The following is a 14,235-nucleotide window of genomic DNA, read 5'->3' as shown; positions in this document are numbered from 1 at the left end:
ACTGAAGATGAAACTCAAATACTTTGGCCACCAAATGAGAAGGAAGGACTCACTGGAGAAGAGCCTAATAATGGAAACAATTGAAGGCAAAAGAAGAAGGGGATGGCAGAGAATGAGGTGGCTAGATGGAGTCACTGAAGCAGTCGGCATGAGCTGAGGTGGACTCTGGGGGATGGTGGAGGACGGGAAGGCCTGGAGGAATGTTGTCCATGGGGTTGCAATGGGTCAGACATGACTTCACGACTAACAACAACAAAAAGCACAAGGTACTGAACTTCTCCACAGATTATTTTCAGGTGGTTGCTTCTAGCAGTACCAAGCAAAGGCATTACAAAGCTGTTCCATCTTTTCTTTTAACAGATTTTGTATAAAAAGAAGAAAGATAGAATTAAAAGAAGTGGGCAAACATGGGAGAGTTCAAGAGAAAAGTGGTGTCACCTGGAAACACCCCACATATGAACAATTCTGTAAATGAGGCAGAGTGATTAAACTATTACATTATGGCAAAAGCTTCATCTGGAAGTACCCTTTCTTTAGCCATAGCACAAACATGCCAATAATATACTAACATGATGATAAATGAGCTTATTTCTTTAGGGTTCTTGTATTGTTATGCAAGTTCTTTTTTGTTGCAACTATGTTGCATTTATATGTAATAAACAAATAAAATAAATTAAAGATAATTCTGTATGACAGAGTCAAGCTACCTCTATCTGATGAACAGGTCACTAAAACCAGGGCACAGCAAGCTACTCATTTTCAAGGTCTATTAATCATATTACATAGAATTTCTCAGATTCTGTAAATTACTCTTTTTTGTCAGACTTTGACAAAATATTTTCTATGAGAAAAAAAAACATTCTCTTAAGCTCAAGGAGACAGAAAGATCTTCCAAACCATATGTAGGGCATTTTCGTCTATGCTCAACCTAAACACCAGCTGTTCTGAAGACAGGCTGTTATGTAATCATTACTTCTGATTAAAATGGTTATGAATAACTTTTTCACCCTGCTCACTGTGCCTTTGGCCTTTCCTCCCCATGCATCTTCCCTATGACTACAACCAAATTAGAACTCAGCCCTTCCACTGAAAAAGTTTCTTGCCATGCACACATGTGTCAATCTTACCGTAATTAGTGGGTTGGGGAAATTGGGAAAATTTGGTTATGCCCTTTCTTCCAATGGATTGTTTTGCATGGAACTGTACTCAGGCCATGCTCATGCTGGTAGAAGAAAACTATGGATCCAGTCAATGTAATTTCCCTATTTCTTCAGTTATTTTAAAGAAAAGTATGCCATCTTTTCTTCTATGAAAAAACCAAGGTGGTTACAACAGCTGAATTAAAGCAATCCAAGAATGCACATAAAACAATTAACAATAACACATTGAAGAGAAACAGCAGACAGTCCTACACAGCCAGCAGCAATGGAAGATGATCAAACTAGTCATTCGCATGTAACTGCTATAGGATGTTAGTCATGATGGGAAAGTCACTCCAAAAAAATGATCCCGAGATTAAAAGCAATCCTTCTTGTGGTCATCCACCAAGCCTCACTGATGCAGCACAGGGCCACTGATATTAATTAGAATGTACAGGAGGGAACATTTGACAGAAGGAGGCTCTTAAAGTAGCAGTGTCCAAGTCTGAATAACAGTGCTGGTTTCATCTGAGTTGGATACACAGATGGGTACAATTTATGTTAGCTGCAACTCATTATGTAAAAAGGAAGCCTGTGTGCTGCAGTACATAGAATGATGGGTATACATATGGGATTCTAAGATTCAAAGGCAAAATTCAGATTCAGAATCTCTGATCTGGGTAACATGTTGGCCACTTATTTTGACAAAAGTTGCAGAGAGGCAGAATATTGGACCTTTTCCCCATAGACCAGTTGTCTCCCTAAACTGCACTGGCTATCTTTGGAGATAAAGATTATTATTTTCCTGGAAATAAAGATTGTTCTTGTGTAACTCTGTTAAGTTCATGGGGTTTTGTATGTAAAAAGTTGAAACACTGGAAAGGAATTGGAAAGTTACTCCAAATCACTGTCTGGCACTCAATCCTCTTGTGTGATATATATATATATATATATATATATATATATATATATATATTCGTTCAACTCAAGATCTTCTCTAATGTTATAGCAATTTCAGATATCTCAGATGAAAAATAAATCTGTGGTTTCTAACTATGGCTTGGCAGAATGAAAGGGCTACAACTACAAAGTATATAAGTAAACAAATTAGCATTTGCCAACTTATTCAAGTTTTAAATTTTTCCTTCTGTATCTGTGTAAGTCCATCTATTAGTAGGAAAAGAATAGGGACCATGGGGATAGAACTTAGGACATTTGCAAACAAGCAGGAAGATTCCTGGTTTTCAGCACAGAGCCCACGAGACTAAGTTTATAGACCTAACATTAGAACTAGAGTTCTGGTGTTCTCCAGGCCAAGCCTCTACAATAGTAGGCCTCTCTAGTCAACTTGAAACCATTTTTAATAGAAATTGGAGAAAGATTTAACAATTTCCTTGGTCAGTTTGTTTCACTAAATTAACCATGGCTAAAATATGTATCATGATATCTAACCTAATCCTGACTTACTGTGACTTGAGTCCATTGCAACCAGATTCAAGATGGATTCTAGCAAATTTTAAAAGTGCAGTAGCTGGCCAGAGTGATTAGGAGGCCTCAGATTTCTGTAGGGTTCTACTTTTGTTATCTGAAAAACCCTTGACTACATACCAGTGAGGAAAAGGAAGATAGTGTATAGGATTTGTACTCATTGTAAAATAAACAACCTGCTGTATATATAGCGCATAACTGAGTGGTACTTTATAAATGAGGAGACTGAGGTTTCATTGTCCTATCCAATAGGCTAGTGATATGACATGAAAGGATTATTCCTGCCCCCCCACCCACTCCTGTGGTGAAGACTTTGATATAGTGATGATTTGTCATTTCTCTTTTAAGCATTTCTAGACTTCAGACCATGTTTGGTGCATTTCTACTCAATCATAACTTGAAGTTTAAAACACAGAAATCAAGCTTATAATGACAAAGACATGACTCTTTCCTCTAATATGCATTTCTGTCAGTCAGTTTAACCTTCTGTCTATGTATAATGATGTCTGTATCCCAGTATAAACAAGTGTCTGTGTAAAAATGCTTTGAATTTATGTGTGTTGGCTACATTTTCAACATATCGCTCAGTGTTAGACTGTCTATCTCTAGAGTATATTTTTGCTTTTCTGTCTGACCTTCACCCACTATTCTGAGATCACTGTCTGGTATTCAGTATTGCCCAAATAAATGAATTCACACTCCATCCTGATAATATGGGACAATTTTATGCAGATTTGGTGGCCAGAGGAATTGTCAAACTTTTCCTAGAAATGAACAATTGCCAACGAGTAAAGTCTTACATACATACTTAAAATGATTAGCAATCTGCTGTGCATGGAAATGACAAGCCCCAAAAGTAATTTATTATTGAGGGCATACTATGGACCCCATGCCAAAAATTGCATGATAGATGATGATGATCTTGAGATAGCCGAAGACCTTCTTCGAAAGCTAGTCAGAAAACAATGCAATGGGTGACTTCGACATTCTTTTGACAACTAAAACTGTATTTCAATAATGACAAAGAGTTGATCCAAAGATTCAACTATGATAAAAATGAGAATGGATAAAATGTGAATAGCATGTGGTATAGAGCAGTAAGCCATAGAGTCAGCTAGAAGGGAAACAATCCTTGACTTAATTGGTTGCCCAAATATGAACGGCCATTAATTGAACCAATCAACATTCATCCATTTTGAAATGGATTTCGCATTTGTATAGTATTTAGTAGTTTTGTATTGTGAAGGAAGTTTGAAATCTGTATGGCATTCACTTGATTTGGTTCAGCATGCTTACCTAATTCAGGCTTATAGATGGTCACAGACATCAAACTGAATGGAACTTGGAGAGGATAGCCTTTCCTTTACTGGATATACACCAGTCATTAACAGGGAATGTCAGCTGTATTCATTTATATTAAGTTTGAAAGGAACAGGAAAGATTATAAAGCAGTATTATAGTGTTTGCTGTCATGCCTAGCTATTTTCTTAAACACCTAACCTGCTTAGATACAAGATTTTACACATTAAAAGTGTGTGTGTGTATCACAAACCCAGATGTCACAATCAGACACATTTTGTTGTTGCATTCCAAAGTATTCAGTACTGAGAATTTCAAAAACGCTGTATTCATTTTTGGGAGCCACTTGCCACCTGAGATACATCTAAATATAGTCCTGTATTAGGCACAAAGTTCATGCAAAACAGCAGACCTTATAAAAATGATAAACTAAATGGAGAATGTGCTTGAGCAGGTGTGGCACAGGTACCTTTACCATATTGATTAAGCAAGAGATGATTGGTAGGGTTTAGCAGGTTAAGAGAATGGGTGGACCCAGCCTTCTTGGAGGAAGTAGGAGTGCAACCAATCCTGAGAAAAAGATGTCTGAACCCGGAAGATATTAAACCAATACATTGGTGGCTCATGCCTCTTCCTGGGCAAGGTGCTTGAACAAGTGGTTGTCAAGCAATGTCAGGTTATCAAGGGTTCTGACTTTCAACTATAGCAGTTGTGCAGGCACTTGTCTCCAATTGGTGTACCTCAGAGAACAAGTAGATACAATAAAGAGCATCTCACAAGTTTGATGTCTCCTTATGCCTGCTCTGTTTGAAGACATCCTCTATGCCATATGGAGTCTATGGGAGTCTATGGGAAGGGCTGTCCATCTCCATCTAAATTTAAAGATAAAAGAAGAGCAGAATTTTCTATTAATTGGTAGCACAGCAGACTAAGCCGGGTCCACAGATCACCTAGCTGCAGTCTTACCAGCTATGGTAAAATGTTTTGCATTTCCATTTAAATTTATTATTTATAAATTTGCATCTATATCTGAAGTTTGTGTTTGCAAAATTTATGAGACTTTATTTACTCTCTCTCCCTATGAGAGAGTGAAAGAGATAGAGAAAACAGGTTTACATGATGCTTTTTCAATGGTTGTGCAATTCTGATGATGACACAGGTCCAGGGCAGACACCGACCTTTTTGACTTTTTATTATGATGGGAGACTTACACAGAAGATGAGTCAAACTTTCAGTTACTCTTCTCTCATAAACACAAAATAATTATTTCTCATTAATCTTGAGATATACAGTCAGCAGATGGTTAACAGTAGGTTCCTTATCAGTTAAGACTGTTTACATGTCTGCTACCTACCCTGGGTTTCTGGGCAGCAATAATTTAGCAAAGATTTATAGGTCTTTCCTTTGCTTCACAGTGTGCTGGGAGGGAATAGAAATGTGTAAGAGGTGCATTGCAGTGCATCAGTAGATTGAGGTATTCCTTAAAAAGCACAACATTCTGATGGCTGTTCTGTATGAAAACCTTCTATAAAATGTCCAAATTGAGTGTTATAAAATGACTTGAGAGATCCAATAAAGTTGCAAGCTTTAGCAGGCTTCTGAATTAGATTTATAGTCTACTGAAATATGGAATGTCCATCATTCTTCTTCTTCTAATCTCCCCAATGACCTTTTTGTATGTGAAAGTTTATTATCCTCTTTGTGCAAAAAAGGAAAAGTCAGTGTTTCCAAGGTAACTGAATATTAATAAAAGGACAAAATAATGTTGAATTTGTTTATATTTGAGTAATCTCATCTTCACTCAATTTTGTCTTAAAGATGGCCCTCTGATTTTCTCCCCTGTCTACCATATACATGTTCTAGATCTAACAGATTATGCTGCTACCTTGCTGTGCATTGTTTAGCTTCACTTAATATGGCTTTCCCCATGTACTTATAATTTATGCACGGAGATAATTTGGGAATCCATGCAGTCCAGGGTTTCTGTGTCTGCTGGATTGAAGAGCATCCTTCTCTTGAGAGCACAACATAATGAATGTTGATAGAACTCACACATTAACAGTACACTATTAGGCATGTCTACTCAGAAGTATGCCTTATCTCTACAGTGGTAGTCTAAATCTGAGGCTCCACCACCAAGATGAGGCGTAGGCAATCTGCTGCCCTTAAGATGTTTTGAACTACAGATTGATACACTTCAACTAGCATGGCCAGTGGTCTGAGATCAGCACAGGAGAGCAACCAGGCAGGGTCACCAAGCATAACTGTCTCCATGGCCTCTGCTGCTGAAGGCAATGCTGGTGAGATCCCATCTCCATGGCTGGGCATCAGGGAAGATAGGGAATGTGGAGATAGCCAATCAGAGCATGGCTGCAGCTGCCTCAGCAGTTACTAGGCAGAATGGGACAGTGAAAATACAGGCTGGAATGAGCCATAGCTGCTTTTGCCACCAAACTTTTGCCCAACTATGGAATGTGCTCCCCAGAGAGGTCCGCCTGGCACCGTCAAATGTTTTTCAGCGCCAGGTTAAGACCTTTTTATTTAATCAATATTTTAATATGTTTTAATATTGAATTTTATTATTGTATTTGCAGCCAGAGTGGGTCGTCAATTTATTAATGCTGTTAGCCATCCAGGGACGTTAGTAATTGAACGGCATACAATTTCATAAATAAATAAACTCACTGGCAGAAATGTAAAAACCACATGAAAATATTGCAACTGGAGTCACCCTTGATGATAAGCCCTGGTGAAGCATGGAAATCTTAGAACAAGCCCTTGTTTTTCCATGTGGTTTCATGGAAACCAAGCATGTGAGATTCACCAAGGATGCTGGGTTCACACACAATGACAAGCTATGCCTGCGTAGTTTCCAGCACAGCTTGTTGTTATGTGTGAATTCAGCCACTGAGTGTAAATGTTTGAACTATTCTCTGACATGAAAAAGAATGAACGGCCCCCTCCTTGTGTAGGGCTCTGTGTGCCCAATGGAGCCTTAGGTTGCAGGCAGTGCCAAATAGATCTGTGAATAGGCATTTCAGTCATGATAGAAAGATGGAAGCCAATGTTCAGAAGCAGTATAACAGATACTGGAGTCAAACAATAGGGATTGGCTTTCATGCTCTTCTGGGAACTTTTGGATGGATCTGGTTAGCTACTGTTGGAAAAAGAATACTGAGGTTAGAAGAATGTCTTAGACTTGTTGAGGTTGGTGTCTTTCTATACAAATGTGCATGCACTTAGTCATGCTTAGGGTAGTCCTATTGATTTCAATAACTTACATGCCCTGTTGATTTCAGCGGGTCTGTATCTAAGCATGACATATCTATATCCAATCCGTTTATATTTGTATACACACACAGACACACACCATAGTCCAGGGAAATCTGTGGGCCTGAAGTCATTGATGAATTCCAGCTCCCATCAGCCGCCGGTGACATGACCAAAGGTCAAGACTATGTAAGCTCGAGTCCAACAGCATGATTAAAGAGATGGATTATTGCGACATTGACTTTGCTCATATTCCTTTATAGAGCAAGATATTTATTGCTGCATTCCAATGCATTGCTTCACCTAAATCTGTTAAATGGCAATGGTGGGCTTTTCTACATAAGGTATTGCTGTTCCTTTCTTATGATTATTTATGGATTCTTTAGACATGACTCTCCAGTCTTGCTTCTATAACTAGAGTACTTCTGGAAAAGAAGCAGAGCAAAGAAATTGTGGTATTTAATTAGAAGAATGAAAGAAACTGCATTTTTGCTTTTCTATTTGTGCTACTTGGGTAGACCACAGTTGCCATCTAGAGGTCATGTAGAGGAAAAGCAGGAAAAGAATCTCCTTACGTAGTGCTTGGATCCCAATTCTACAAGAAAACTGAAACTAGATACAGTGGATTAATGAACACGTAGCAGCCTTGTTTAGAAAAGCCCACCAAGGGCAGAACATGGCGCTTTGTGGCCTTTAATAATTTCTGATCTGTTTGCTTGCTTCTCTTTGCTCCCTAGAAAGGCAGGAGAGATCTTTCTCCCCTCTGCCCGCCCTTCTTCTTCTTTTTTTAAAATTTGGTAATTGAAAACCTATCTTGTTCTTGCAGAATGGTTTTGCTGTTGTAAGGCCCCCAGGCCATCATGCTGAAGAGTCAACAGCCATGTAAGTACCAGGGAATATTGCCCATCTTGGAGCGCTAGGGTTACTGGCAATCACCTGCATTGTGCATGTCTCTGAGGAGCTCTAATTGTTAGCAGATGACTGAAAAGGCTTTCGAGGTACTCCAGAAGCAGATTTATGGTCTCAGAGATCATATAGCATTTTAAAAACACACGCACACACACACGCATGCACAAATGCCCTGAACATTATTTATAACTGTTTTCCTGACCGATGTGCTTTGTAAAATTTCTGTTCTTCTCTATTCCACAGGGGGTTCTGCTTTTTTAATTCGGTTGCAATTACTGCCAAATACTTGAGAGACAAGCTAAATATAGGCAAGATATTGATTGTAGATCTGGTATGTATTCTTGGCAAGCGCCATCATTTCAGTCCATATAGATAAAAGTTGGGAGGGGGGGAGGAAGAAAAAACTTCTGTATTTTTCTTTTATATGTTAGGCTTTCTTGCCTTTAATACTTAGAAGTAATAAAGGTGTGTGTTTTTCCTCTGAATTTGGGAACTCATTAAATCCAGGATGGCAGGAGGACTGAAACCATAAACATGTATGTTTCACTTTAATGGCGTTAACTGCAATTTTAATGAGAAGAAGGCGCAGATCAGGGTGACTTTTATGGTCCTTAAATGAATTGATACTTCCACTATTAAAATGACCCAACAAGTACCCAAGTTTACTTTTCCCTACAGAATATAAATTTGAAATAGTTAAATTATGTGGCTTTGGTTTGGTAACCAGTTTGGCTTTCCTGCTTAAGCTGATAATAACTTGGCCAGTTATGCAACTCAAATATTCTTAAAGCAAGTCAACAAGGGCTAATTTTTTTTCTAAGAGGTTTCCAAATCTTCTATATATCAATACAGGATGACTTTCATGCAGGAAAACTAATTTAATAACAACAAAAGTCAGCCTGTGTGGATTAGATTTATCTTTTACTGCATACTAGGGTTTCAAACAAATGGTTGGTTCAAATGCAGTTGTCATTTGGCATGTTGTCTATACATTCTGCTGGTGAATAATGAATTGAGCTTTGCCTCCTACTTAAGGACCAACTTCATACACAGCCTTAAGGAGAAGCTGGTGGTTGATTTATGAGTACCATTTTTGTTTTGCCTGCACTTCAGGAGGAGGTGTAATAAGTTGACTGAAAAAGCATAGACAGGAAATGAACCCTGGCATCTAAACCTAACCTGGTACATCTGCATTTAATTAATTTTTGCAGGTGATAAAAGATTTAAAGACAAAATAGGTTAAAGATTTTTTTACACTATGGACTTAATGGTTTAAAATTTATTCATATTGGCACTCATAATTAAATCTTAGTATTTAGGCCTTAGTATTTAGCACTTTTTCCTCTGGTGGAATATGTATAACAATATCAAAGATGGTGCAAGGGAACTATGCATTGAATCTGAATGCAACAATTTAGGATAATGTTCAAGAATAGTTGATGTTGTGTACAGTCAAGTGGGGGAAAGGGGACAAATAGTTTCCCGCAGTGTTTGGCAATTGACAGGTTAATCGCATAGTCCTGCTACGCTCAGTGGCATCCATAGCAGAATGAGCTGCCACAGAGTGTGGCTGAGACCCTATATGCAACCAGCAGCAGATGCAAGAGCACAGTAACGGCTATGGGGGGGAAAAACAACTGATGTGCTAACATTGACAGACAGGAAAATTCCTTGTCTTTGGCCACCTTTTGCATTTTTACCTGCCCTCCTATCCCCAAATCTGCATTAGCTATGCAACAGAAGCATAATTCAACAACTTTGGATGAACAACCCCATGTTGCCACTCAGTAATACCTGCCAACCACATGCTATGTACAGCCAGGCAGCTATAGAGAACTTACATGGCTCCTGGTACTGCCCATCATCCTTGGGACAGAATGGTTACTCCTAATAAGTATAGGAACTAATTCCGAAATTCCTGCCAGGCATAGGCTGTCACAACAGCTTGAAAACAGCTACTCTTTTGCCAGGCAAACAACCAGGGCCAGAGAAGGAAGAGGCATGCATGGAAAGGCCATGGATTCCCCTGCAGAAGGATTCAAATCCCACGGTGGGAGCTCTGCTGGGATTCATGCAACACAATTGTGCAAGTGCCTGTGTGTGGACCCCATGCCTGAGGGAGGACAGAAATTGCAAGTGGCAGATGAGAAGGGAACTATAGCAATTTAGCAGGAAAGAGCACTGCAACACGAAAGAGGAAACGTGGCTCTAAAGGTTGTAGTTAAATGATGGTTTGGAAGTGAAACATGCCTTTTTAGGCAATGATTTTAGATGTTGTAAGCCGAATAACCCAGACCTCCATTTCCACAGAACAACTCTGTGTCTATAGAGAAGAGAGATTCATAAATGGTGGCTTTCCAGGGATCCAGCCTTTGACACACCTTTTCCAGTCCTACAGGCAGTATTCAGTCTTGTCAGGGCTGGCATAGGCTTTTTGCTGCTTGAGATAGATCAGCAAATGGCACCCACCAACTCATCCTTTCACCAGCACCACCAGCCACTCCTCACCCTCTTAGGCAGCTGCAGTGACTGCTACTTGCTCCTCCTCTCTATCTCTACACCTGCCCCTGTCCATGGTTCAGCCATTCTGCCCCAGTTAGGCAATGGGGCAACTGGACAGGATAGTCTGCAAGAGTCCTGCCATGGTCAATTGCAAACCCTTCCCCAGGCTGAGGCATTGTGGGGGGGGGTGGGATGGAGGACTCTGGCCATAAAACAGCTGAAGACTCTTAGGCTAGTGTTTGGTTTACCCGCATTGCAGGAAGGAGGGAAGACCTTTATCCAGTCCACACAATACACCAGGCTTGCTTAAACCCATGATGAGCTGTGGCATGTGCCATGTGCCATTTTCAATATGTGATTGTCAATAAGATTATGGTGTGTCATCTGAATCTGGCCATGGGAGAGGGGTCTTATGTGAAGGTTAAATACTCCTCACATAATCCTATATCAAATCAAGGGCTATTTAATCATTGCATAATCCCTGAGGGCAGAGTTCTGCTGCTATATTGAGACCCCTGTGGCTCATAATGAGTTTAGTGTATTATCTGCAGCCATGATGTGCGGGTTCCTAGTGTTTCTATCTGATCCACAAATCAGGGAGTCTATAGAGGTCCCAGGGAAGCTCATTTGGCTGTGAGTTGCGGCTGCTTGCTGACTGGGCAAGGTACCCACTTGTGTGCTCTACCTTCCGTAGAGCTGAGGACAGAGTGGTGCAATCCATCTTGATATATGAGGTCACAGAACTTGAATTGCTTCTTGTATATTCATGGTATTGCACCATTCCATTATTGACTGAAAAATTAGTCTGAATCTTGTCCTCCAGTGTGCAGTTGTGTAAACCAAAAAGGAGGTGGTGAGAGTAGGGAAGTCTGGGACAGCCTCAGCTGCAGTGTGTCTGTATATGCATCCTGAGGAAAGATATCTGTATGCATCCCACCAGAGCAACAATATTGCAGTAGCTGTGTTGTCATCTTCTTCCACCAGCATTGCTCTGTTTTCTATTAGTAGAGGGGACCTTGGAATGATCCTTGCTTACGCAGATTATTTATTATTTATTTATTTAAAACATTTCTGTGTTTATAATATGGTATAATATGAGTACAGGATCACTTGGTGCCATGTTAAATTTCCTATTTAACTGCAGGGGTGGTGAGTTCTGTGTGCCATATAAACACCTCCTAAGCATCTTCTACGCTGGATTATCTAAACCCTCTTCATGCGTGATTCATGCGAAAGTGCCTCAATTGTAGAAAGACCTGAGGACACACATCCCCTTTGCTCTGCCCACAAGGGCCATGCATAGGCATAGGCATAGGCATCTGTGAGACCTCTATATGAAACTTTCATTAGATGTCTATGCCTTGTGCTTGAATACCAAAGGAGGGGCTGGGGAACTGTGTGACCTTGGGACATGGCTGGCAGCGTGGCCCCATGGCCGCTTCCTAAGTGTGATTCTCTTGCATTTGACTCTGAAGGGAACTCTGGAATAATGACCGTTCTTTGTTGCATACTGAAATTATCAAATGTGGATTGGGATTCCCAGTTGATCCATAAACATGCAGCTCCACAGTTCTTCCTCTGTTTAGGGCATCTCCCTCAGCATAACTCAAGCCCCTCATTCTGTAAAACATGGGCTCAGGGTCCCGGTCCAGAACAAAGAGTGGAGCAAACAGGGGATATTCTCTTTCAACTCTAAGGATAACATCAAAACAGGATAATGAATTGTATGGAAGTGGGTAATTTGCATCTATAGTCATGCACTTTATGTGCATATTTTAATGAAAATGGGAGATGTCAAGCTGCATTTGGGGCTTTTGTTGCAGTGATTTTTATTTTTATTTTTAATTTCTGAAATCCTTGCCAACAAATATAAAACATTTGAGTCAGCCTTGGAACTGTCTTATCTTCTAGATTTTGAGATAATGAGCATTGAAAAATAAACTGAAGGCGGATAGTTTCAACTTGCTTCCTTGTTTCTGACCCTTTCAGGTGAGAAACCTGTGTCCTTCCAGAAGTTGCTGCTCTCAAACTCCCATCAAATCCATTCAACATGGCCAGGGATCAAAGATGATGAGAGCTGTAGTCCAACAACATCTGGAGAGCTACAGGTTCTCCATCCCTCCTTGAGCTTTTACTATTCCTTTAAAAAATGTAAATTGCAATCTGGAAGGAATGTTTTGATGTTTACATGCTGAAAAACCAAACAGCATTAACTGCTGAGGATAGGATGCACATGTGTTCCTCATAATATGCTAAATAACTAAAATAACTATTAGAGTTCTCATGACTGTGACAGCGTTGGCTAGATTGTACACTAATCCAGCTAATGATCATGATGTGACCTATTTTAAAAAAAACAAAACAGAATAATTACGGCCCTAAAACAACAAACTAATGTACAATTAAGCATTTCAGAAAAATGAGTATAAACAGCATGGGAAGAGCATCTACGATTTGATTTAACATCATTTATGATGAGGGTCCAAACAACCTCTTGCCAGGTTCCTGGTAAAAAGTTGTAACACTTTCCTCACTTTCTACTTTCTCCCATCAATGGCTCTGTCTGCTGTGGAAAATTGTGCCCATTAATTGGTATCTTTAGCTACTTTATGTCCTATGTGTTACGGCCCCAAAGCCTATTCTTGTATATCCTTTAGAGACCAAAGATCTAACAAATTGCTTAGGCTGTTCCCTTATGCTGAGCTGATTTACATGTGATTAAAAGCTTCCATGGGTGAATTTCCCCACATGGCTTCTTGTTGCAGCTGCTGCCATTCTGAATATTTGAGCCACAACAGGGATGTGTTATAGCTTGTTGTGAACCCAGTGTGAACCCAGTGAAGATGAGTTGTTGACGTGGTCAACAAGTCACCCAAATATCATGGGCTGTTTTAGGATCACAGGTATTATTCAAATATTCCAAAGTGTGGTTAGCACTGTAACAAGAATTCACCATGGTACCTTCTAGTTATGTGGGTACTGGGCCACTAAATCAAACCATCTAAGCCTCGTATGGTTGACACTGACTGGCAGCCATCCTCCAGAGCTTAAATAGATTTTTTTTCCATCCTTGAGGTACTGGTGTTGAATCTGGGAACTTATGTATGCAAAGCATGTGCTTGGCCCCTGAGCAATAACTTGTGTTCATAGATAGCCCTTTCTGGAGAATTTCGGTATCCTTGGTTGCCATGGTGTTTGTTCTTCTCTCCTGCCAGCAACAAGTGATCATGGTTGGTTGGCTCTTCCTGCCTGTGCATAGAAAATGCTAGCAGGATCTGAGGGAATGGTTGTCATACTCCAGAGGGTTTTTCATAGAGGGTGGCACACACCTCTCTGTCCTTCAATTGTAAATCCCAAATTCCCTGTAGCAGCCCTCCCCACCCTCCTCCTCCTTGAGAAGGACCATCCTGAGTCCACAAGTCACTATTCAGAATGGTGCTCAATATATTCTAACATTGCTTTTGAAAGCCTTTGGATATAATTGTGCATGAATTTCATTGGCTACTTTCTCCCCATTGTTCTTGCTATCAGGTACTGTGCAACAACTGCCCAGCCATAGAGCTAGTGAATTATTGCAAATATATATACCCTAGTTTTCACTCTTGCAAAGTTGATGGAAATAAATGTG

At 40.0% G+C, this 14,235-nt stretch overlaps 1 protein-coding gene across 1 annotated transcript in view; it reads left to right on the top strand.

The window, feature by feature from the left end:
* The window catches only part of LOC123022863 (histone deacetylase 9-like), a 193,530-nt gene that overhangs the window by 33,562 nt on the left and 145,733 nt on the right, over nt 1-14,235 (top strand). The window contains exons 5-6 of the mRNA XM_044428959.1: nt 8,023-8,078; nt 8,349-8,436. Of these exons, the coding sequence (XP_044284894.1) occupies nt 8,023-8,078; nt 8,349-8,436 (144 nt within the window). The remainder of the gene's footprint in view (nt 1-8,022; nt 8,079-8,348; nt 8,437-14,235) is intronic.

Source organism: Varanus komodoensis, unplaced genomic scaffold, assembly GCF_004798865.1.
Source record: "Varanus komodoensis strain SLA01 unplaced genomic scaffold, ASM479886v1 scaffold2, whole genome shotgun sequence".
NCBI classification, from domain to species: domain Eukaryota; kingdom Metazoa; phylum Chordata; class Lepidosauria; order Squamata; family Varanidae; genus Varanus; species Varanus komodoensis.
The sequence above is the reverse complement of the archived record's forward strand: the minus strand, read 5'-3'. Positions and strand labels throughout refer to the sequence as shown.